General features: G+C 40.0%; 1 protein-coding gene across 3 annotated transcripts; it reads right to left on the bottom strand.

Moving 5' to 3' along the window:
• Positions 1-3,838: 3,838 nt before the first annotated feature.
• nyap2b (neuronal tyrosine-phosphorylated phosphoinositide-3-kinase adaptor 2b) lies at positions 3,839-23,672 on the bottom strand. 3 transcript variants are annotated; one of them, XM_024274280.2, is made up of 8 exons: positions 22,113-23,672; positions 20,227-20,429; positions 14,800-15,116; positions 10,786-11,682; positions 10,606-10,662; positions 7,647-8,891; positions 7,481-7,575; positions 3,839-6,090 (listed from the first exon to the last, which is right to left on the bottom strand). In XM_024274280.2, the coding sequence occupies exons 2-8, from the start codon at positions 20,403-20,405 to the stop codon at positions 5,803-5,805; spliced, it is 3,078 nt and encodes a 1,025-aa protein (XP_024130048.1). In that variant the 5' UTR covers positions 20,406-20,429; positions 22,113-23,672; the 3' UTR covers positions 3,839-5,802. The 3 variants fall into 3 exon arrangements, with proteins under 3 accessions (XP_024130048.1, XP_024130047.1, XP_024130049.1); XM_024274279.2 differs by having other exon boundaries at positions 10,606-11,682; XM_024274281.2 differs by lacking the exon at positions 20,227-20,429 and having other exon boundaries at positions 10,606-11,682.
• Between the last annotated feature and the right edge of the window lie 424 nt (positions 23,673-24,096).

Raw genomic sequence — 24,096 nt, forward strand, 5'->3', positions numbered from 1 at the left:
CATGCTAACGCTAAATCTGTAGCAGACCAGCTAAACACCGGAGCACAGCTCCCAGAATCCACCGCGATCGTCACCTGCCAATCAAAGACCGCGCCCCCCTCATTAAGCGAAAATAAATGCTTTTTTTAAAAAAAATTACAAACTTAGAAAAAAATTCACTCCCCTCAGAGTTGTCATGGATCAAATATGCAGCCATTGATGAAATAAAAACTTTAAGCACCAGGCATTAAAGGGGTTTACTAGAGGGCTGAAAATGAGGATTTTAACATGGGAGTCTATGGGAATTTGCTCACTCTAAGCACCAGCCTCTCTGGTCAGTGCCGGTACTGCAACGTTTTGTTACTTCCGGGTTGGCCTCACGTTCCGCCTGCCAGTGTTGGGGGTTGGTGAAAACCCACGCATGCACGGGGAGAACATGCAAACTCCACACAGAAAGGTCCCAGCCGGGATTCGAACCGGGGCCTTCTCGCTGTGAGGCAAGAGCGCTAACCACTGCGCCACCGTGCAGCCCAAAGGCAGACATATTATTCCACAATAAATCCACTTAAACGTTAAATAACTTTCAATATTTTACTCTCAATAAAAATATATTTTGTCAAAATTATACAAGTTAGAAATTAGCGCATGATAACATCAGCCATTAATAACATTAAAATAAAATGAGCTGGAGGGCCGGATAGAATTACCCTGAGGGCCGGATCTGGTCCCTGGGTCTTGACTTTGACACATGTGGCATGCTGGAATAGTTCTTTTTACTCTTATGAGTGTTTTTACGTTTTAAAATAACTTTTCAGAGGTTTTTCTTTTCCTGTTATAGCACATTCATTAAATATTTTAGCTTACATAACGTTAGCATCCAACAAATCAAAGGGACAATTTATTCTTTTTAATTGGTTATTGAACAGAAATGAATTATTTATGTGGCCTAATTTAGAAAACTGGCAGAACTTTATTTACTTCTTCAGTTTGACATTTACACTTGGGAAAGTACACTGCATTAAAAATTGTGTTTAATAGCTAAACGTCATTTTTTTTTATTTTGCCACTTGTTTCACTAGCTGTTTACACCTTTAAGGAAGATATCTGCAGGTATTCTCTGCAAACGGAAGGGGTTTTAAACCATGAGCCTACTACGCCCTCTAGTGGACAAACGGTAAACATGCTGGAAGGAAATCCTGGTGTATGTCATTGCCTTCAGAATGGACCACAGTATGTCTAAGAGCTTATATATAGCTATAGTAACCACTAAAGGATTATTAAGACATATTGGATTGTGGCAGGACCTGTAATAAAACGTGTTTCAGTGAGTATGGGCCCACACGTCACTTTCTATATACTATAAATGTACTTCACCAAAGCTCCATATGTCAAAGTCACTCCAGGGAAAAATGGGAGTCTTGGTTTATGAAGGGAAAATAACTATGAGTAAAAAGTAAAATGATTAAATATATATATATATATATATATTTAATCATTTTACTATATTTTTTTTTCAATTAAAGTTTGTCAATTTGTTGTAAATGTATAACTGGTTCACAAGAAGTAAGTATATAAATAAAATCAAAGGCTTTATTCACAATCTTATCCCTTATCAATCCTTCAATAAATAAATAAATCAAGAAAACATTCTTCTTTGAAAAAAACATAAAAATGAAACTCATTTACAAACTTGACAAGGTTTTACTAGTCGATCAAACCACCGGAAATGGGAGGGGTGAGATTTTTTTATAACATAACACTTGTGATAACTAGACATAAATAAACACAAGTCATATCTTTTTAAGCTATGCCTATTTCCATAAGTTTGATTATTTTTTTGTAAAACAATTTTAAGTAAATTACTTAACACTTTCGACTAAAATTTTCCAGCTCCCCCTCTTTCTCTGCCATCATTGGATGGACACTTCCAATGGCGTTTCAGCCTTAAAGCAGCTCTACCAAGAAACAAAACTCAAGCAGATGAGACAAACAAAGAAACAAGCAAGAAAGAAAACAAAAAACAAACGGCAAGATAAACTTTACATATATAAAAGAAAAAAAAAAACATACTGGTTGTAGTTAGGACCAAAAAAAGAGAGAAAAGGAAAAAAACATAGTGGGTGAGTACCATACAATTGTAATTATTTATTTTTCAAACTGTGGTCTTTTTGCCCCAATAATAGAAATGTTCCTATACTTTAAAGTCCAGAATTATCTTCAGACGTTTTAGGTGTGTCTCTGCTAGATGATACTGAAAGATCCACACTCAATTTTATCCATGACATGTGTGGCTGGAAGGGGAAGACCGTGGACCGGAATAAAGGAATGGGATACAGAACAATGTCAGCTATTGGGATTGATGGGTGAGTAAAAAAATATTGTAGTTATTGTACAGATGGTGGTCAAGCGGCCAAATGAAATTGTACTTTGAAATCTTTAAAATGTAAATAAAAAGTGTATTTATTCTTTTTTTAAATTGCCTTCTTAATGACAAGACAATGCCTTAGAATGGGAAGGATGAGGATGTGTTAATAAGAAAGGTATAAACGTAAAGTGCTATCTAAAGTAACCAACACCTGTTTGACATGGATTTTATTGGAGATGAGACACATTTGGACATTATAAGGTGTTTGCTGATCACCGTTAGCTCCACAGGAGAAAGCGAGTATTTGTTTTAGGCTGAGAGCGATGCTGTTTTAAGTAGAATATGTGGAAAAATAGCAATTAACTCCCCAAAGTCCCAGAATAAAGTATATTGTTATCATCCACCTTCTTTTAAAGCTTTTAGGGAAAAACTATGAGGGATATGAAACAATTCAACAATGCGGGGAAATAAATTCTGGCAGGGGAAACATACCTTGGCACAGCACCAGCGTGGAAAGCCCTTCAGTGACGGGGGGTTTGTGAATGTATGCTGAAAGCAGCTCACATAGACATCACACAGGTCTGTTGTTGTTGACCAAAATTGATCATATTTCTCAGTGTTTCAAATGTTGCTCTGTTTGTTCTTATGTACAGTACAAATGACACTTCTCTCTCAGCTACAAAACTTTGAGAACTCTTGTTTTAGTGGGTTGGTAGGAGCAGAAATGTCTGTATTGATCAAAATAGCGTTTTGGGGTTGTTTATGGTGAAGAATGGATATTACAATTAGGGCTGTAACGAGTATCCGGGTGCTCGGGTATTCGCGATTTGCTCCCGAAAATTTGAGTACGGATTTTCGTGATGTCCAAAATCGCTGATTCGCGATCTTTATAAATTTGGTAAATTGTAGTAAAATATGATCAAAATATCACCTGGAACGATGTATTTTTGCTCTGAAATGCAGATTAATGTAGGATTTCAGGTTTACGAACTAAAGAGCAGCGGTACTGCCAACGGAAGTAAATACATCTTCGTGAGGGTGAAGCTTCCGGTTTTCAAAGTAAAACTAGCGAGAGCTATTTTCTGTTCAGAAACTGAGTCCGAAGTTCCGCTCACAGGCATAACTTCTGAAACAATGAATTAGCTTTAACATCGGAGCTTTAGCTTCAGTGTTTACATTCTTTTGACAATGATAACTCTTCAACATTTGACGCAATTAACGAAACTCCAGCTTATTCTGAAGAAACAGCCTCGCGCTTTTTTCATACGAGCTCTCCACCAATATGTAATGCTTAGAACGTAAAATATTGAAGAACTTTGAGGATAGAAAACTGTGGAGAATATTTTCAGATTCTGTTGTTAAATGATCCAAGACAGCTGTGATTTTTATCCTTTTTATGTTGTTTTACTGCTGAACCAGAAGATTGATTAAAAAAAGGTTAAATTAACAAAGAACAAAAGGTATTTTTGCAACATTATTTATAAGAAACATTTCTCTGGTTTCAAGTTCATATTTATTTATTTCTCTCAACAGAACCCATGTGACAATCAGAATACAGTACTTTTTTTTCATCAGACATGTTTTTTTTTTTTCATTTTTCTTTTATTGTAACGTAAAAAACAAGAGAACACTCAGTGCAATAAGACAGAGGACTTACAATGCGGTGCTCTCTCTACCTTTTCACAGTGCACGTTTATACACACAAGAAGATTGTACTACATCATTGTTACATTTCCCGCCTCCCCCCACCAACATCATGATGGGGCAAAGTGAATGTCTTAAAACAATCATTTTTAACTTGCAACTTGCATACAGTGTAGCTTGGCACACACCCATGAACGCACACGGCTCTCTCCTTCACACATACAGTTAGAACATAGAGCGATCTCTGCGTCCTTGATCTTCACCAAAGAAGGTACTGCCGGGCAAGCTCTTTTTGTCAAAGCGAACCTATTTTGGCAATATTGACTGTGCATTTTATGACCGGTCAGATTTTTAAGAAAGGGTGTTGAGGTAGAGGGAGAGAAAAAGGGAAAGAAGGATGTGTAATTGATTCGCCTGATTAGTTGTGATAATATATGTGAGGTACACTTTATTTTTCCCTTACAAAAGGAAGCCCAAAAGCTTTGAACGCTGTTGAGCAACCCCCTGTCTTGGAAAGGTATAACTGCTGCCATGTTATAGGTCCGTAAACGATTCGATCTTGGTAGCAAGCCCAACTGAAAAAGGTAATGCTGTTAAAGATGCCTGCATGTAGCGCACACGCAGTCTCCTGAGGCCTTGCCTTGCAGCCAAAAGAAGAAACATACAGTACATGGCACAACTCATGACTCCAAAAAATATATATATAAACATAATCTGGAAAGTTATTTCTTAAACAAGTGCATATGGCTATTGAAATCTACAGTAAAATCAAGAAATCTTCTAAAAGCACAGGTGTTGATTGTACTGGCTGGTTGTTGGCATCAAGTATTTACACTGCCATGGTGCTTACAGTGTGCATGGCAACATAAAGGTGCTGGCATTCACCAGCTATTGCCACTAACCCCATTTTTTTTTTTTTTTTTAATTACCAACCATCCGAAAGTGCAACCACACCAGTGTCTTGCTTTTACAGGCTTTGGCTGGTCTTTAGAATTAAACTGTTGATAATTTAAGATCTAATTTACTACTTTCCATCTTAGAATACAGAAGAAACATTTTACACTTTCTCTGTCCAACAAAAAACAGACAGCAACTCCTATGAAACAATTCAAATGCTTCAAAAGGCTTCGACGTAGTGACTACACAGTTTCTTACCGTAATACACTAACCAAGGTACAAGAGTTTCTTCTTTTTCTGTTGTTGGACCAACTGTTGTACATTCTGAAACATACTGGTCCTTGTATGGAGTGCTCTGGACTTTAAAGCACGTTTACGGTCACTCCGAAACTTACAATACAACAGTGAAAATGTTAAGTATAGATAGAACTGAGCACACCATTCATGTAAGAGCTCTTGAGCACAAAAAAGAGTTGGGCATAAATAAATTATGCGACTACAGTACAAGTATTGATAGATTATGTATTCAAATGAAAGATAACATAAAAACAAATATTACACTGCATCTACAGCTACTATACTTAATTTAAACTGCTTTTTGATTCCCATCATTTCATTTAGAAAATATCTATTCATCGTCAAATATCTACTCTACTATTTATGATACAAGAGCCCAGTCACAGGAAATAGAAAAATATCAAATATCACCAGTGATGGTAAGAAAATGTGACAACCTGAATGAGCAGAAATATTGCTGTGGTGTCCACCTTAGTCCTTTGACATCAGTGAGGATCATCCTTCTGGTTCTCTTTGCCCTGAAGCTCTTCTTTTTGCAGAGAATCAGTACACCGTGACGAGAAGCGAGGGAGCAGGGGATGTGGACTTGTATGGCAAAGGGGTTCAATTATTTTGTCGTGTCAGATGGCTGTGTCCCAGAATACAGTTTTTTGTGTGGGATAGGGGGGAGGACGGATCTTCTTTCCACCGCCGCTCTTCCCCCAGCCCTGGAGAATGGGCGAGCTTTCCTGTTTGCATTGACTCTGCTCTTGGTTCCTGTCCTCGTTCCGGTCCGTGGGTGAAGCCCTCTCTGAGAATTTCTGCAGGTGCGGATGCTGCCGAGAGCGGATCTCCATGCACAGCGTGCGTTTCCTTTCAATCTGCTCTAGCATGGTCGTGTCTCCACAGATCCATGGCATCTGGGGCATCTAGGAGATCAAATCAAACAAAACTGGATTAAACCTTAAACTGTTTGTGACCTTTTAATCTAATATTTACACAGTTTAACAATTTATTGAAATAAATTCACTCTGGACAATCTTCAAAGAATGAATCAGACATAAGGTGTAGATAATATGTAATAAGACACCCCAACACCCAGATCTAGACTTTTATTTAAAATGCAGTTTAAACACATTACAGAAAAATATGATGAAAGATTTTTCTCTGTTAATATGAAAAAGACAAACATTTAAATGACAACTTGTACTTAAACAGTACAAAGCTGGTAAAACTAAAATATAATTTGTTAAATGTTTATTAAAGCCCCATTAAAGCCCTAAATCTGAGAAATTTGTTCTCCACATTGAACCCATTTGGTGGTTTAACCCCCCAATCCACCTGAGTGTCAAGTAGGGAGGCACTGGATCCCATTTTTCGAGTGTTTGGTATGACTCAGCCTGGATTTGAACTCACGACCTGCCAGTCTCAGGGCGGACACTCTACCACAAGGCCACTGATTATATTATATTAAAGGCTCTAGCATTTACATTCTTTGAATGTTACCATGGAGGTCTGATAAAAGAATAATTTGTAACTACTAAAAATCCTGTCCACTTTTGTCATGGTAGGGATCACACATCAATGTAAGGGCGGGGTCATCTGGACCCCATAAGAGAGCGAAAGGGTTAATATCGTTTAATTGCCAACAAAGTCACCACGGGCTGCCTCCATAACTCAAATATTAATGTAAATGGTATGTACTTCTTTAGATCTTTTCTCCCTTTTTGAATGTCCAAAACACTTTACAGTCTGAGGTGCCTCAGATGCTGTACACTGGCACCAACCTATAACTACTAGGATCAATGTCTGGCCCAAAGATTAGGAATGGGTATCAGTAAGATTTTAGCGATACTACTCCTCTTATCGATACTGTTTATGAGTTCAGTATTCTTATCAATACTTTAAAATGCAATGGTCTCCTCACTTAAATACGCCGGGAGGGAACTGAACCTGTGATCCTCTGATCAGAGGTCAGCCACTCTATCTCTGCACCCCAATGTCTACTACAGTATCTATTGGCCCAAGTAGATCCGTTTTAGTTTCTTTGCTGGTGTGTATATTTTAGGCAGTGTGTCTTCTTTGCTTTAGTAGTTCAATAAAACAAAATCACAGTAGGCTTTATGGCTACACTAACTTTCAGATTGTAAATCCAATAAGACTACCAAACTACCACAATAAAAAACGTTGATGTATCCGTAAAAATAAAACAAAATGATACTCATATAAATTAATTAGTAACAAGATCCAAAAGGGAGTTCTAAAGATATCGTTGAGGATAATATCAATGGCATAGGAGCATAAAAACAATAAACATACCTGTGATTCTGTTGCTCTTCTCTGTGGAGTCCCTATTGGGGAAGGATTAGTTGGCATAGAAGATGAGCGGCTATATTTCGATGATGATTTTGAATCTGTAAAGAAAGAAACTATCTGTAAGGTGAACGCAACAGAAATAATAGTAGTAGTGAAAAATAAAGTTTACCGTTTCCTGTTCCCTTAGTCGTTGGTGGGCTTCCTGATGATCTCCCATGGTGAGTAGGTGTAGTGCTTGATGAATGCTGCCCTGAATATGTGCTCCCGTTCTTCTCGTGTGCTTTTACTGGGTCCATGCTGTAGTTCCCTCTGTTTTCTCGCCGTGGCGTGCCATCACCCCTGTATCCTCGTTCCTTATTGTCAGACCTGTGGTCCACTGCAAACTGACTCTTTGTGCATTTGACATCATAAAGATGCTGTTCTGAGCCGTTAAGGCTTCTGTCTTTGCTGTCCCTTCGTACTTCAAGGCCAGTTCTGCTCAGATCTTTACTGTCCTGCCTGGACAAAGGAGACCGAGGAAGATCTCCGTTGTGGGTACCTCGATCTCTCCCCTCATACTCAACTCTGTCCTTGGAATTTCTAGATGTTTCAAGTCTGTGCAAGATCTCAGGTGGCTGGTCAATTCTTCCTTCGTGTCTGTGCTCATTTTCACTCCTTTCTTTCTCTTTGCTTTCCTGATGGGGTAACAAGTCACGGTGGTCTTTGCTATCATGCCTATATTCCGGTCCGTTTCTAGATCTATCTTTGCTTTCTTGTCGGGACAAAAGCTCTGGTGGCTTGTCCCTGTGTTCATGCTTGGAGTCTATCCCATTCCTGGTTCGCTCTTTAATATCCTGTCGAGATAAGAGCTCAGACTGCTGATCCAGAAGTCGTTCTCTACTATCATGTCTATAGTCTAAACCATTTCTTGTCCTGTCCTTGCTGTCTTGTCTCGGTAAAATCTCAGGTGGTTGATCTAGCTGTCTGTCACGCTCTTTATTGTCCTGTCTTAGAGCCGAGTCCGCTGAGAGTCCCCCATTCCAGTCTTTGCTGTCTCTCCTTAGCATCTGGTCTCCATTGTTAATCCCTCTGTCTTTGGAGTCTCTTCTTGTAAAAGATATAGGCTCAGAAGAACTGCAGGTTCGGTCTTTGGAGTCCTGTCGTACAGGAATTGGTTCTGCACCGGCCTGGTCTTTGCTGGCCTGGCGGGCAGGTGGTGCATCTACACTGCTAAAGGTACGGTCCTTACTGTTGCGTCTATGAGGCAGAGCTTCCACATTGCTGCTCCCCTTGTCTTTGTCTCTGTCTTTATCCTTTCTGTGAGATGACTCTTTGCTGTGCCGCTCCTTGGACTCTCTCTTCGACTCCTTGCCGTGACTGTGGCGTTCCTTACCCTCTCGCCTGGACTCACTGTGGGATTTGCCTTTGGACTCAGCTGTGAAAGAATAGAATATTAGTGCTGTAGTAAACATTGAACATGTGATCATTACAAACTAGAAACTGCTTAGAGTTGCAATTCCACCATGTATCCTCTAGATGTCAGGATTCACAAGCTTAAAGGTCTATGGTAAGCCCATACAATGTGGTGGATTTATACAGTATTTACAAAAATATTAAGAATTCTCTTGTGTTTAGACATTTACAAGTATCTCCTGTCTTTATTGGATTATACAACTATTTGTAAGTAATAGTCATCAAGAAAAAAGTGAACATTTTTAAACTTGTTTATGATACATGAGGTTCTTCTAATACCAATATGTTTTTCTAAAGAACAAGACGACCTCTATAAATTAGTAAATGTCCCTGCAATCCATACTATTTTCTAACATATGCGACCTGCAGATATAGCACAGACAAAGAAGAAAAAGACTCCTTGATGACACCTAGAAGTCTTTGCATTGAAGCTCAGTCAGATTTCACTCTCCTTGTCTGCCGAGATGTACAGATGCCAGATTGGCAAAAAAAAAAAAAAAGAAAGAAAGAAAGCACTGGTTGGATAAAAAGAGAAATTTTCAGTTCAGAGGCAAGATTCTCCCTGTCAGAACTCATAGCTCTGTTGTAGAGTGGCATGCCCTGAGCTGTGATTGGCTGCATTACCCACAGGGAGGAAATCTGCAAATAAGAAAGAGGGATTTTTCCTCTTTCCACTGTTGCTATGTTGTAGTTGCTAAGAGCAGTGGGTGCGGACAGATGTATAAAGTCTCTTTAGTGCTTCAGGATTTCTCTTTAGTGTCTCAAACATTCACTTACATGAATTACATTTTTGAAATAGAGATAAAATATTTTAATTTGCATTAAGCAAATGTCTTAACAGAGATAAAATAAAGCAGATACAACATCCAAACAAATGATTTAATAGTAAAGTTTGTCAATTAAACCGTCAAATTATAAATTTCACATCTATAAAGTTGATAATATTGGAAATTAACAAATAGTTTGAATAAAGTATAAAAAATTGAGGATAATATATATGTTACATCAAACGTAACCGTTACATTTATTTGAAAATCGAGTTTTGTTTATGTTTTCGGTTATTATTGGATAAAGCTAAGCTTTATAAGTAACAGGAAGAGATGTTGTTTACCTTCACAGCAGCACAGATTTTGGCAGCATCTTGGATGTGGCATGAATATCTGTATTTAAATATGATGTTTACATGTTTAAGAATAATCCTGCCTGATGGCCTAATGCCATGAGTAGGTTTGGGAGACCTGCTGTCTGCTTTGCTCTCTAATCTCCTCAGATTAAATCATGCGATCTGTATCAGTTGGCTTCATTGGTGTTGGTTAAACAAGTGGACTTATGCAGAAGCTGCACCGGATTGAGACTTTCAACAGCCTTCTTCTAAGTTTGGGACTAAAATTAGAGATGAAATATTAAAAAAAGCCAGTGACTGCTCTTTATAGATTGTTTTTATCATGAAGTACTTCTTCTGTATCAGAAGAGTAAGGATATTTGCTTTGATTTTGACCTTTTTCATATCAAAACTCTTTAATTTGTAGCTTTACAAATGTAACTTTACATGCAGGAAGGTGGTAAAGGCAACAGTAATGGTGGAAATCTACCTACAGGCCTAAAAAAAGGCCTAGACCTATAATAGGATTAAATATTAAAGCTAAAATCAACAGATAAATAGTTTATGGACTCACTTTCTCCAGGTTCTTTAAGCCTTTTGCTGCTGGAATTCTTCTTCAGCATATTCCTGCCTGTAGTAAAAAGGTTTGTTAATTCATCCAATGGGCTGGTAGGTGTTCGCGAACGACCTGTTGACACATTCTGCATAGAACCATGGAGGCGTCCTGGACCATCTTGAGGTGGCGAGCCCTTACCGTGAGGGGTAGCAGAGGCACTCCGCGGCAGCCCCCCAGGAAAGTGCATTGGAGCATCAAAGGGAGGCGTGCGCATGAGGCTCAGGGGGGTGAGGCAACGGCCCATGCTCACGGGCGAAGGGCAAGCGGAGTGACTTCGCTGATAGGAGGAGGATGAGGACGATTTGTACAGGGTGCAAGGTAGCGGCGGCGCAGAAGAGCGACCAGAGACGGTGAGCGTTGGGGTGGAGGTGAGCTCCCTACGAATGTGCGCAGAGGAACTTTGCTCATTGGAAGAAGTAGGGGATTTGCTAAAGGGCTGATTGTCCAACATGGGCAGTTTGTTTACATCCAATGGGGTGAGGGGGGACTCGTCTGAATTGGGGGAGCACTGGGCAGGAGCTGGTGGGAACACCAGCAGTGGGGGCCGATGAGTGAGTAAATTGGGAAACGGGGCTGGAATGTCGCAGAGAGGAATGTTTCGAGGAGTGGAGCAGCGACTGAGAGGCTCGGGGTCGTAAGGTGCCGGGGTGGGGCAGGCGGAGCGACATCCCACAGGGTCAGTGCGGTATTCCATATCATCTAAAACTGGATATTTCATCTCCTCGTACACAGACTCTCCGGGCTCCTCATCCTCGATTCTTAACGCTTCTCGAGTTCCAACATCAATCCCGCCCATCTCAATGTAGACGGGTTCGTCCTCACAGTCGTTTGACGGGCTCTCGTCGCTCTGTGAAAGCAAGTGGGTGCGTTCGGACGGGGATGTGGTGTAGTTCAGGGGTTTGGACATGCAGACCCCGCCGTTTCCGTGACTCTTTATGTAGGACTCATCAAAGGAAACACTCAGTTGTGTGTTGGGGTTCCTCTTGGGTTTGGGGGGTGGGACCCTCCTGCAGTCCTCACTGCATCCTTGAGCAGCTAGAAATCAAAAATAAGAAGAAAAGCTTTAAAACATATCCATATACTCATACCTGCAGCACATATGTGCACCTTTTTAATAATTAATCAAACTGTGTCGCCGTAATCTAAAATCCTTTTCAGTGTTGTGGGTCAATTTTAGGTCAGCACATATTGCTGAGAGCAATACCTTGTGCTGATAAATGGGGAAGTTAAGGCATGTGCATGTTTCTAGGTCATTTATATGGCAGAGAAACAGCATGTGAGTATATTATCTGGGTCACACATACTGTGAAGCCTCTCTTTGATAGCGGTGACGTAGCATTGCAGTGTGAATCTCTTTAGAAGTGGTGCAGTGAGGGTTTTGTACCGTTTTTGCACTCCCTGGATACTACTGTACAGTTTAGAGCGCACGATTCACTGACTATAGTACTACTTCTTTTGTATTTAAAGGTAAAAAAATATTTTTTGACCTTCTGCTTGGTTGGCAGTTAGTGTAGTGAAGACCGAAAATTCCAATCTGCAGATTTTACACTTTAAATAATTTAAAAGCCAGATGGCCAAATCACCCCCCCTTCCTGTAAGTGTATGACTCACCATCATCTACAGTACATGTACATGCATACATGCCTTCACATTCACAGGGATGAAATTAGGACGGACGTGCACACATTCTGTGGCACGTAATCTCACAACCTTTGAAGTTATTTGGCGCCAGAATAAGAAGTCTAAATAGGGTGCTTTTTTTTTATTTATTTTTCCCACTAATCCCAACCATGCAGATTCTATGCAAAAGGATTTATTGTTGTGGATAAAAAAATAAAAAAAGAAGATCCTTCTTGAACATGATTTTCCAGTTTGATGTTTATTCCTGCATAAATAAAAAGAAGATTTTTACAGCTAAATGTAATGACTTTATTTTGTCGTCTTCCTCTTTCTTTGTGTGCGCCTGATAATCTGAGCTCACAGCGAGGACGCATTACTACAACCAGGAGGTTTTCGTAGTGGATGCTGAGATCTGTATCAGCGCTGATGATGATTCCATCCTTTTCAAACATGAATTACCCCCTGTCCCCCCCCACCCCCCTGTAGCGGATGTGTTTAGCAGCAACCCTCTCCCCCTCCTTCTCCTCCTGGGGAAGACGAATCTAGGTCAATTGCTCCTCTTGAATGAATTCTACTCTGACAAGGTCCTCCCCTTCCTGCCAAAGCGCCAGCTACAGCGCACGCAACCCTCCCCTTAGCCAGGGACACCCCCACACTGGCTCCGTGATTGGTCACGGAAGCGTAGATTTTGACATGTCTGCAGCCTCATTGGCTCGGCCGGCTGAGCGCTGCTGTGATTGGCCGTGCTGCAGGGGTTCTTGTTTCTGTGGGATGGTTGCCGTGGTGCCCAGGAAGATCTGTGCACACACAGACATCCCGACCAATCTGAGCCAGGCTGGATGACTTTAAACAGAATGGTGGCAGCCAGGAACGTAAACAAAGTCAAAGCTTCTTGTGTGCTCAGATTTTCCTGCTGCGATTGCAGCCACCTGCTATGACGGGTTTCATCCTCCACACTGCAAATAACAGGCTGCAGCTCATGTTGTAAATATGGGAGTACTATTGTTTTTGTTTCACTGCACAAGACAAAATAAATCTAATTTGAATGCAATTGCTTTTGTTTCCACAAACATGGATTTATAGTCTCAAGCTACAGTTTAAATTAAATTAGAGTGTTTCAAATAAGCCTGAATAATTTGAAAAAATATCATTTATTTGTTCCCTTAGAATAATGCATATTTATTGTAAAGGGCAGAGGTCTGCAACCTGCAGCCCCAGAACCACATGTGACACTTTATCTCTCCGTGGTGGCTGAAGAAAAATAAAATAATAGCATTTTTTTTAAGTAAGTATTACTTAGTTAGCATTTATTAAATTTAGATGACTTAAATTGATAAATTGATAGCTGAGTTGCACATAGATGATACACTATGTAGGTTTTTACATCCCTGCTGATCTGAAGACGTCTTGTTTTCTCAACGCTACCTCCAGAATGAACAGATTTTATTTGCAAAAAATATGGTAAAAAAGTTTTTTTGAGTTAAATGCATTTATTATCTTACGTTAAAAGCTGTCCAGAGCTGCACAGAGATGATCCTGTTTGGCACAGCTTTTATTTTGAAAATTAAGTTATTCATCTGTCAAATGTAAAAAGAAAAAAAAGCACATTTTGAGAGATGCTAGTTTCTTTTTATATTTTTGATTTTGTTCATACCAAAAATAGACATAATTCATATTTATTATTTTTTTTTAAAAAGAAGGTAATGAATGCAAATCCAAATTTCTTAAAGACTAAAGTAAGACTTTGTGGCTCCTTCTGGGTTTGATCAATAGAAAACGAGCTCAAATGGCTCTTTTCTTTTCTTCTTCTGTTGAGTGTTTTAAGACGTTTTTGTTTTACCATGTCTTACTGTGTTTTTAGTTATTGGTTTTTATTAACTTTCTGTGTTTTTATTTGATTTTATGCTTTTTTTGTAAAGAACTTTGTGGTTCTTTCTGTGAAAAGTGCTTTAGAAATAAAGATATTCTGTTCTCTTTTACTGTCAAAGGTTGCCAACTCCTGGCATAGAGGAAACATAGGCAAACTTTTAAAATATTCCTTATTGAAAAATTATCCTGGAACCTGAACAAAGCTGGGAAATTGTGCACTTTGGTTTTAATTAGCAATAGTTTGATACTTCCTTAAACTTTGTTCAATGACTCAAATGTCTACATCCAAGTTACTCAAAATACATCGAAAATTGTCAGACACTTAAATTGAATTTTTCAAGTTGTTTTATTTGGGTTTCAAATCTCCCATTTGGCTCCATACATTATAATTTTTATATTTGTTTTTAAAACCTCCCATAAGAAATTATTTTGCAAAATAACCTATTTTAACCTTCTAGCATTCATTCAATATGAAATTTTAGGTTGTTTTTGTCATCAATGCCATCATTTGTTTAGATTTATTTTGTTGTTTGTTCAAAGTGTGAGTCAGTACGGGGTTATTGAGATGTCAATGTCATTCTGGGAGAAACAATGAGAAGGGCACTGCTGAGTGCAGCTAAATATAGCTGCAGCAGTTTGGTGTGAAGTGCCACCACCGCTTACCATCACATTTCTCCCCGTAGCAGGTGTAAATGGGGCTGTGGTCCACCGCGTCGGACGACATGCTCAGCTTGGTTGCCGGGTCTCTCCGGGGCTTAGGCGGAGGCTGCTTTCTTGAGGTTGGACTCCCAACTTCCTCCTCGCCGCCGCCCCCATTGTTCCCACCTCCCACGGAGTGGAGGGACTGGGAGCGCACGGAGAAGCCCTGCCCGCAGGCGATGGCGTGCAGGTGCGGCATGGGCAGACGCTCCGGGGGATCCGGCATCGTTATAGAGGCCATTCGTAGGTGCTTGCCCTCTGCTGCTACGTTCTCACCAGTTCTGAAACAGGAGTGAGGACAAATCTTCACCACAAAATAAAACATAAAATAATCAAATAACTGATGCATAGCTTCCAAACTAGGGCAGCCACAAATGATCATTTTAATAGTCGACTAATCGGGTCACGCGTAAGCCGGATGTAAAGCATCTTAACCACCATTAGTTTTAAACTAACTAAGAATAAGACAATTAAGATGATAGTTTATTAAACTTTTAATGAATTGTGCAGCCACTGTTTTTCATTAGTTTATGGTAATAAAACAAAATTAAAACAAATGAAGTTGGCACCTGAAACAAGGAACTATTTTTCACAAAAGATACAGTTTTAAAAATTAGCATTCTGCTAGCTTTTTGTACTATAGATTTTTTAGGCTGTTTTGGAGTTTAGCTAATATTTCAGCTACATGCTAGCTGTTTTGTCTAACTTAAGTTGTTTTTATAGTTATTTAGGCTAATTTGGCATTTAGCCAATATTTTAGCGGGCTATCAGCTTCAGCGTTTTCAGCTATCAGCTTGAGCATTTTTTAGCTATCAGCTTCAGTGTTTATTAGCCATCAATTTTTAGGCTATTTTGGAGTTTAGCTAATATTTCAGCCACATGCCAGCTGGGTTTTTTGTGCTAAGTTAGTCTTTTTTTTCAAGTTTTTTGGGCTATTTTGAAGTTTAGCTATTTTTCGGCTACATGCTAACTGTTTTGGCTAACCGAAGCTGTTTTTATAGTTATTTGGGCTAATTTGTCATTTAACAAGCATTTTAGCGGGCTATCAGCTATAGCTTGTTCAGCTATTAGCTTCACTGACTTAAGGTATCAACTTTAGGGATTTCAGCAATCTGCTTCAGCGTTTTCAGCTATCAGCTTCAGTGTTTTTAGCTATTAATTTTTACACTATTTTGGAGTTTAGCTAATATTTCAGCTACATGCTAGCTGGGTTTTTTATGCTAAGTTAGGCTTTTTAAAAAAAGAAAAAAAAAGAAAAAGTTTTTTCAGGCTATTTTGAAGTATAGCTATTTTTCAGCTACATGCTAGCTGTTTTGGCTAACCTAAGTTGTTTTCATAGTTATTTAGGCTAATTTAGCATTTAGCCAATATTTTAGTGGGCTATCAGCTTCATCGTTTTCAGCTATTAACTTTAGTGACATCAGGTATTAACTTTAAGGATTTCAGCTATCAGGTTGGGCATTTTTATCTATCAGGTTGAGCATTTTCTGCATTCAGCTAGAGTGTTTTCAGCTATCAATTTTTACGCTATTTTGGAGTTTAGCTAATTTTTCAGCTACATTCTAGCTGTTTTTTCTAACCTAAGTTGTTTTTATAGTTATCTAGGCTAATATACCTTTTAGCTAACATTTTAGCGGGCTATCAGCTTCAGTGTTTTGAGCTATTAGCTTCAGTGACTTCAGGTATCAACTTTAGGGATTTCAGCAATCTGCTTCAGCGTTTTCAGCTATCAGCTTAAGCATTTTCAGCTTTCAAGCTTGAGTGTTTTTAGCTATCAATTACAGTATCTTCAGCTATCAGCACTAGAATCTTTAGCGGCCACATTCAGCTTACAACATTCACACTAGCATTATTGCCGGTAATGCTACATATCTAGTTCATAATTATGTTAAAAATGTATGTTTTTAAAGTTTTAAAAGGATAGTTTCAGTGTGTTTAATAAATGTTTATCTTGTTCAGCCCACTCCCTAAGGTGTGTTTTGGATTTTGGCCCCTCGTGTGATTGAGATTGACACCCCAGATATAAAGTAACGACTAATCGACTATTAGATTTGTTGTAGATTATTTTAATTGTCGATTAGTTGTTGATTAGTCGACTAATCGGGGCAACCCTATTCAAAACTATAACTTTTATTACTAAGCAAAAAGAAGGAACAAGTGATGGACCAAAATCTTTGGGGACCATCACTGTAGAAGTGCCTTACATGAGACCTTGGTTCACAAAAACACTCACGAGAGAGACACTCTCCCTGCAAAGTTCAACCCTGGACATGACTAATGCCCATGAAAAAGCATGGAGTCCCATTTCGTTTTTTCGGTCAATACGAATAAATGGATTATTGGACGAAATGGAGTGTTAAACACATCTGTGGTAAAAGGATGGGGAGGGGGGTCGGCGGTTGGGGTGGAGTACATAATCTGATGTTGGAAATGTGTTTTGGGAAATGTTCAGAACAAAAGATGTCGTCATCATGCTCTGGATGCGTACCGGATCTTGTTTGATTCGCTGCTTATTTATTGATTAGTCTTAATTTCAAACCCGATTGAACTTCATGTTTTATCCACTTGAAACAGAATGGTTGAGCTTAGACTTGTTCATGCGTGTGATCACATGTATGTGACTTTGCTGACTGGAACTCCCTCCTGGTCAGCTGGTGAGCAAAGAGGTCCTTGGTAACTTGGGTTCATTGGTCGGAGGTTTCACTTTGCCTGGCAACAGGGTACCCATAGAAACCAGGATCAAGACTGATTAACGTCGGAGGACAACAACAAAGTGCACGTGCACAGGAAAAGTGATGGCAATTGTGCATGGCTATCACATGGAATTCAATCTACAGACAGTTTGGGTAATTAACCAGGAGAGCCGAAGCAATGATGTCACACTTCAAGATAACCAGGAAAGACAAGCATCATGAAAGTAAAAGTGAACTTTTTTTTTATTGAGGGAACTTAAACAGAAAAAAATAAAAATGTGGTTGTGTATTCATTGTACTCTTGTTTACATTGTCTGCATGTGTGTGGGTGTGACTGGACCACTGTTATTTATAGGACATTTGCCCCGTGATTAGCTAGAGGACAGACCACAGGTGCACAGGTGCTTGATTTATTACAGGTTTGCTCCTCTTAATGCTACAAAACACAGTCCAATCATAAACAAAATCTACTGAGAAATAAAAAGAAATGCATATCCGGTTAAACAAAGAGAAAGGAGTTGTTTGGAATTTGAATTCCCATGTAAATAAATGTAAATAAAGGCGAGTGTCAGGGTGGGGCTCAGGGAGTGGCAGAAGTTTTGCATCCACATTTGTGACTCACTGACTTTCATCTTCAGCTGAAATAAGATTAAACGAAACTTAAAGTGAAGCACATAGAAAGGAGAAAGGCAAATCTCACTCAAACCCATCAAACTGATTTGATTGGCCTATAGTTGTTCCAGCTGTCACCAGGCAGAACGCATCTTCTGTAACTGAGCCCTCTCTATTATCACTCTAACAGGTTTCCATCCTCACTCTAAAAACACTTTTGCTGTAACAAGATCTTTCCCCCCTCTCTAACACAATCACACTTCTTAGAAAACTACTGTCTTGTTTCTTTGCTGTTCCTCGAGGTTCATCCTGCATCTCTAGGTGGTCAGTAAAAGAAAAAAAAAAACAAGTACACACCCTGGATTCTCATTCAGCTCTGGTAGAAATAGGTCATCTTATTGACCTACATAAAAGCCCTCATAAAAAATCCAGCTTTTTTAGGCTCTTCCTTAAATGATAACACATAAATGTTTGAACGAGTGCTTCAAGACCTTTGACAGTTTGAGAGGCAGGAGAGGTTGCTTCCCCGGCAACACCCTGCCTCATTCATCAGTTTTCTGCACAGGATTGCAGTTTGCCGTCCAAAAGAAAAGATTTTTTTTAGAAAAAAAAACTAAACAATTTCCCAGTTGCAAGAGATATGAGAAATCTGAAGATATATGAATTAGTTTTTGATCGAACAAGGTCAAAATTTGTAACTTTTTATGAATAACTGTAAAGGTTTTAGTGGCAAAATACTAAGCTGCACTTCTATAATGAATTGATTAACCACTAGAACACTTTAAAAAGTTACACTTTTGCCGGGTAATTTTTACTCTATATAATATACCCAATAAAAGTAATTCTCAATAAATATAGATCAAAATATGATGATAATTTAGAGTAGTTTTCTTTTATTTTCAACTGTGGTTTATGTAACAAAATGGAAAATGAAAACATAAGAAGATTCTAAAAAAAATGTTAAAAAAATACTGAAAAATTAGGAACAAAAAAATTCCTAATAAATAAACAACCAATTCAAAATTATGTACTTTTGCTTGAGTAAAATAGGGTTAATTAAAAAAAAAGCATAGGTTCTCCAAAAGTCATCATTTAACCCTTTAATGCTTGTTGTCTCAAACCAAATTAGCAATAAAATTACCTAAATGTTGCATTTACTTAAAAGCAAAAACATAAGTGAAAATCGTTTTTCATAGCAGTGAATAAATGTAGGCGTTAAGGGGCTTTCACCCGCCATTTCTGCTTTTTTGTTGCATTAAATAATCCATTTACTCCTTCATTCATCACCCATTAATTCCCACATAAGGGCGATGGGGAGGTCTACCCAGCTACTGAAGGATGAAGGTTGGGGTACACCTGGACAGTTTCCATCTCAGGACCACACAAAAACCACAAACACACGAGTTCACACCTAAGGGATGATTTAGAGACAACAATTAACCTTTGAAACGTGTTTTTGGACTGCGGGAGGAAGCCAGAGGGCTTAGAGAAAATCTCTACAAGCACAAGAAGAACATGAACATTCAATCCAGAAAGGAGCCAGCTGGGATTTGAACCACTGCCTCACCACACCTCATGCTTTAAAAGTGTAGACATACCACTTATTATCACTGATTTTGGACAATCGCATGGGGAAAATTGTATTTGAAGTAAGAAAAAATGTATAAAAACATGTTTTTATGTAGTCTAAAATGAAAAGAATAAAAATTGTTCTTGCTCTGTGGGATTATTTTCATGTTTCTGCCTCTACCCTCCAACCCCCCTTCTTAATTTTTAGAGCTCTGAATCTCAAAATGGAGCAGTAATGACCTCCTCACAAGGGCGAGTCCCAAATAACTTCTAATGAGAAACTCATTTTCTTCTCCAGATACCAGAGCGCAGCAGTTCCGACTTGCAAACTCCAAAATACAGCACCCTGCTTTTGCCTTAAGTGAACCTGATGATCTCCGTCCAGCAATAAAGCAGAATCCCCATCCTATTCCACATTTGAGGACAAATTAGTGTAAGAATAGCTTCAATATTCTCTGGGACATATCGTCTGCACTAATGGGCTAATGCTTGGTTAGTTTGCTTTTTGTCTTCCTACCTCCTGATGGCTTCCTCTTGTTTTCTTTTTTTGTCGTTTTTTTCCTGCAGTAATGTCCTATTTCTCTCATTCCTGGTGTGATCCAAGTTCTGAGCTAGCAGGCCGTTGTAGGCCATCAGCCCGTTCTCCTCCACATACTGGAAAAAACTCAGAGTTTCCTCCTCCTTGGAGCTCATCATTCTCCGAGTTTTTTCCGCCGCATTCTGGTGAGGGGAGATATAGAAAAAAAGCGGGAATCGTAATTATTTCACCTAAAAAAAATTGTAAAAAAATTGACGACAAATGCTCACTATGATCATTTTGAAAAAAAACTCTCTTGAGGTTTGCAATATGTTTTTTTATCATGCACACACAAACAAATGCCTATACACGTGCATGTGATTGGCGTTTAACAGGCTCTGAAATTGCTCATAACCCTCCCTATTGAGCGTGGCTCCGTAGCAGGTGCTCATTTTCTCAGTTGTGTTTGCACGTTTCCTTCTGGCTTCCACAAGTGAGTAAGTGAACGTGTGAGTGAAACTGAAGAGAGCCTTTCATCTTCTGCAGTTTTAATATGGTGTGGGCTCAGATGCTGAAATATGGCTCTCCCGGGACAAATCAGATCAACACAAATCAAATTAAGCAATCTTACTCAACTGTGATGCATAGTTGTGCCTATACAAATATAATAAATATCGTGCTTCAGATCAGAACACGTGTTTGTCCGAGTCTTTTTAATTCTGCAAAAAAAAGGAAATGTAAGATAACAAAAAGAATCGGCACATATTTATGTATTGGTGCTCCAGCTGCATGCATCAAAATAATAAAAATCGAATAAACCGTGATGCCTTCATGGAGTCTGTAAAACAACTGGATTTGGATTCGGCGATGGAAGTCAATGAGGAAGCGGCACATGGTTTATGTAGGTCAGTGTTTTCAGATCAGCCTAAGACTCATGCTTGTTTACGCGCAAGAGAGCACTGACTGAGTGTGTAGGGAGGGGGAGGGGGCTCGTATGTGTGTGTGTGTGTGTGTAAGGAGGCAGCGGCAGTATGGGGGGGGGTCTTGGAGGGCAGCCAGATGGAGGTTGCAAGGCCAGCTGAGCGTCCGTCCGTTGTCTGGCGATGCCCAGCATCCTTCTACCCCGTGTCTGTCTATGAATAAGTGTTTGTGGTTGGGTTGATCGTCGGCTTCCATCTACCCCTGGTACACGATCAGCCCTCGTATGGAGGGTTTTTTTTTTGAATCCCTAAGTTCAAACTGGGGCACAAAAGCCAGTTTCCTCATCTTAAACGATGTTAAAACGGGCTAAAAATAAAAGGAGCACCAGTTCAAGGTCCAGAAATGAGAAAGCACAGTTCAAAAAGTGTTTGAGCTGAATTAAGCCTGTCTGCCTAATCCCTATAAGCCTGCAGCAGCACTCTGCGCTGCAATCAGCTTGTTTATTACAGTGTTTTTACCAACCAAGCCTTTCACATTGGATTGTCCTCCCATAACTCATTGACGTAAAATGCTGTCATTATTCGCTCATCTCTGTAAAACCTGTAAATTTAGCAACCAATAATTCCTCCTTTTGTGCTCCACCCCGTCCTTATCTCTCTAGCTGATGTGGTTTTTGTCTTTTTTTTTTCCTGCCCCTGTGACATGGGTTGCAACAGTTGAAACGGAGGTGCACTTTGCTTTAAAGCTAAACGACGGTGGCACACCATTTCTGTTTCCAGGCAACCATGTGACAGGAGAGGACCGGCATAGAGATTCTACAGGCACGGTGTCAAAAGGATTACAGGGTTAGTAGTCTCAAGATCACATGTGCAGATGCTCTTTCACAAATGTGCCTTCTGCCACACATTTCACTGTCTGATCCATCCTGAAAATGAATTATATTAAAAAAAATAAAGCATACTTACAACAGAGCTGTGAGCCTGCAGGCTTTTGGACCTCTGTCTTCCCTGGAGTCCACTTTAGTCCAATGAACTCTGAGCTTTTCTTCAGCACCTGTGCACTTTTCCTCTTAAATCCACATAAACTCCCATCCATTGTATGGTCCAGTGTATAGGTCTGCTAGAAGGAGTCCTTATGACCCAGGATACGGATGGTAGAAAAAGAGATAGGCCATTTGGTGCACAGCCTAACTCTTCCTCGCCGGGCCAAAATTAGGACTCCTCCAGTCCAGATGATGCCAAAACTCCAGGCCAGTCGTCAGCTTCACTTCTCCACACATCTGTCCATGCTAAAGATAGCAGCAGAACGCGGCGTATAAAAAGATCCTACCCTCGAATGCGTGCAGTACCTGCACTCACATAGTCCCCGTGCAGCTTGAGAATCTGTCAAACGCTTCTTTCTCAGAAGGGTTTCTCTTCTCCGTCTTCACACATAAAAGGAGTCCTCAAGGTGGATGCTGAGGTAGAGCGAGGTGCCGTGGGTTTCCAGGATTTGCATTCCCCGCCCGCGCCGATCAGGCACACGGATCTGCACAGTCGGTCTGTGCTAAAGCAGATGACACTGGGCTTCCCAACTGTAGATCACAACAACAAGAACACGCCCTCTGTCTACTGTAGCACACCTTCCACAAAAGCAGCAGCCAATCTCCTCTCTCCTTCCTTTTCTCCTGCACTGCTATTCCTCTCGCTGTGCACTTTTGAACTCATTTCCATAAGCACGCATATCAGATTCTTCTCCTGCGATGAATCGTTTAATGCTGCCCCCCCTCCGCCTGCCTTTACATGCGCCTTGATTGTAAATGAAGTGTTTTTCTGCTTTCAGCACCACGGAGAGTTCTCCCTGTCAGGGGTGTGGGGGTATAAAGAAGTGGGGGGGGGGGTCTAGTGGGAGGAGTTACTGGGTTGCCAGGGTGTGACCTCATTAGACACAACCTCCTCTTCCCCTGGCAACCGCTGCCATTCCCCTCCCTGATGACCCCCCCTCCTCCCTCTTCTCACCCTCACAGCTCATAAACAAGAGCATGACACAAAAACACTCGCAGCGAACACACCGTGATGCTTTCAGGTGCTTTCCTGTTGCCAAAACAAAGAGGATGCACAACACGAGGACAAGAGCAGCGTATTTATGTACAAAAAAACAACACAAATATATAACTGCATAAGATAAAAAAATCAACCCAGTGAAAACGGGATTCTAGACAACAGCTGAAACTAAGTCATAAACATGTCACTTAACTGGTTAAATATGTGAGTGCGTATCTGTTGGGCACACCGGAGCGCCACCAGGGGAAGGGTGATCGCGGCAAGAGGGCGGGGTTACTGGGCTTGCTTGGATGGATTAACGTGGTGGACACAAAAAGATTAGGGAGTCAGAGATCTGTTGTTTTTATCAAGCCTTCCCGCCATTTGTCTTGACTCTTGTCCTGCTGCTGCTGCTGCTGCTCACGTCCTCCATGATACACTTTCCAAAAAAAGGGTTATTAGGAGATTTAAACCCTCTTGTGACAAACATTTAGCACTATGCTAAAAAAAAGAACAAAGTTACAAAAACATTGGATGGTGAAGGGTGGGGGGGTAATGGACTGGGAAAAGAGTCAATAAACCAACACTGTGGTGAGTTCAGCATCAACCACTGAGGTAAAATGCATTTGATTTGCAAAACAGAAATCTGATTTGAAACGAGCACAGGAGCGGCCAAAAAACATAAAAACACAACACCTCAGCATAAAGTCAAAACACAACCTTTATATATTTCACATCATAAAAAGCCTTTTGCAAATATGCAGTTGACTTCAAATGCCCTATTAAAAGGCAGTTGACCCCTCTTAACGCCAATTGTGCAGGATGTGGATGACTGACTGAGCACAAAGCAGGTCTCTTAAGCCTTCACACGAGCAGATACATGCAGTGCCTGCACACACACACACACACACACACACACTGAGGCCAA

The sequence above is a fragment of the Oryzias melastigma genome, linkage group LG17 (genome assembly GCF_002922805.2).
Source record: "Oryzias melastigma strain HK-1 linkage group LG17, ASM292280v2, whole genome shotgun sequence".
NCBI classification, from domain to species: Eukaryota; Metazoa; Chordata; class Actinopteri; order Beloniformes; family Adrianichthyidae; genus Oryzias; species Oryzias melastigma.

What these genes read in the sequence shown, in the direction of transcription:
- nyap2b (XM_024274279.2), bottom strand. Translation starts at nt 20,405, where the DNA reads ATGATGAGCTCCAAGGAGGAGGAAACTCTGAGTTTTTTCCAGTATGTG. An exon ending in CAAGAGGAAGCCATCAGGAG is followed by an intron (nt 15,117 to 20,226) that starts GTAGGAAGACAA and finishes CTCCTGTTTCAG; the next exon opens with AACTGGTGAGAACGTAGCAG. An exon ending in CTACGGGGAGAAATGTGATG is followed by an intron (nt 11,683 to 14,799) that starts GTAAGCGGTGGT and finishes TTTGATTTCTAG; the next exon opens with CTGCTCAAGGATGCAGTGAG.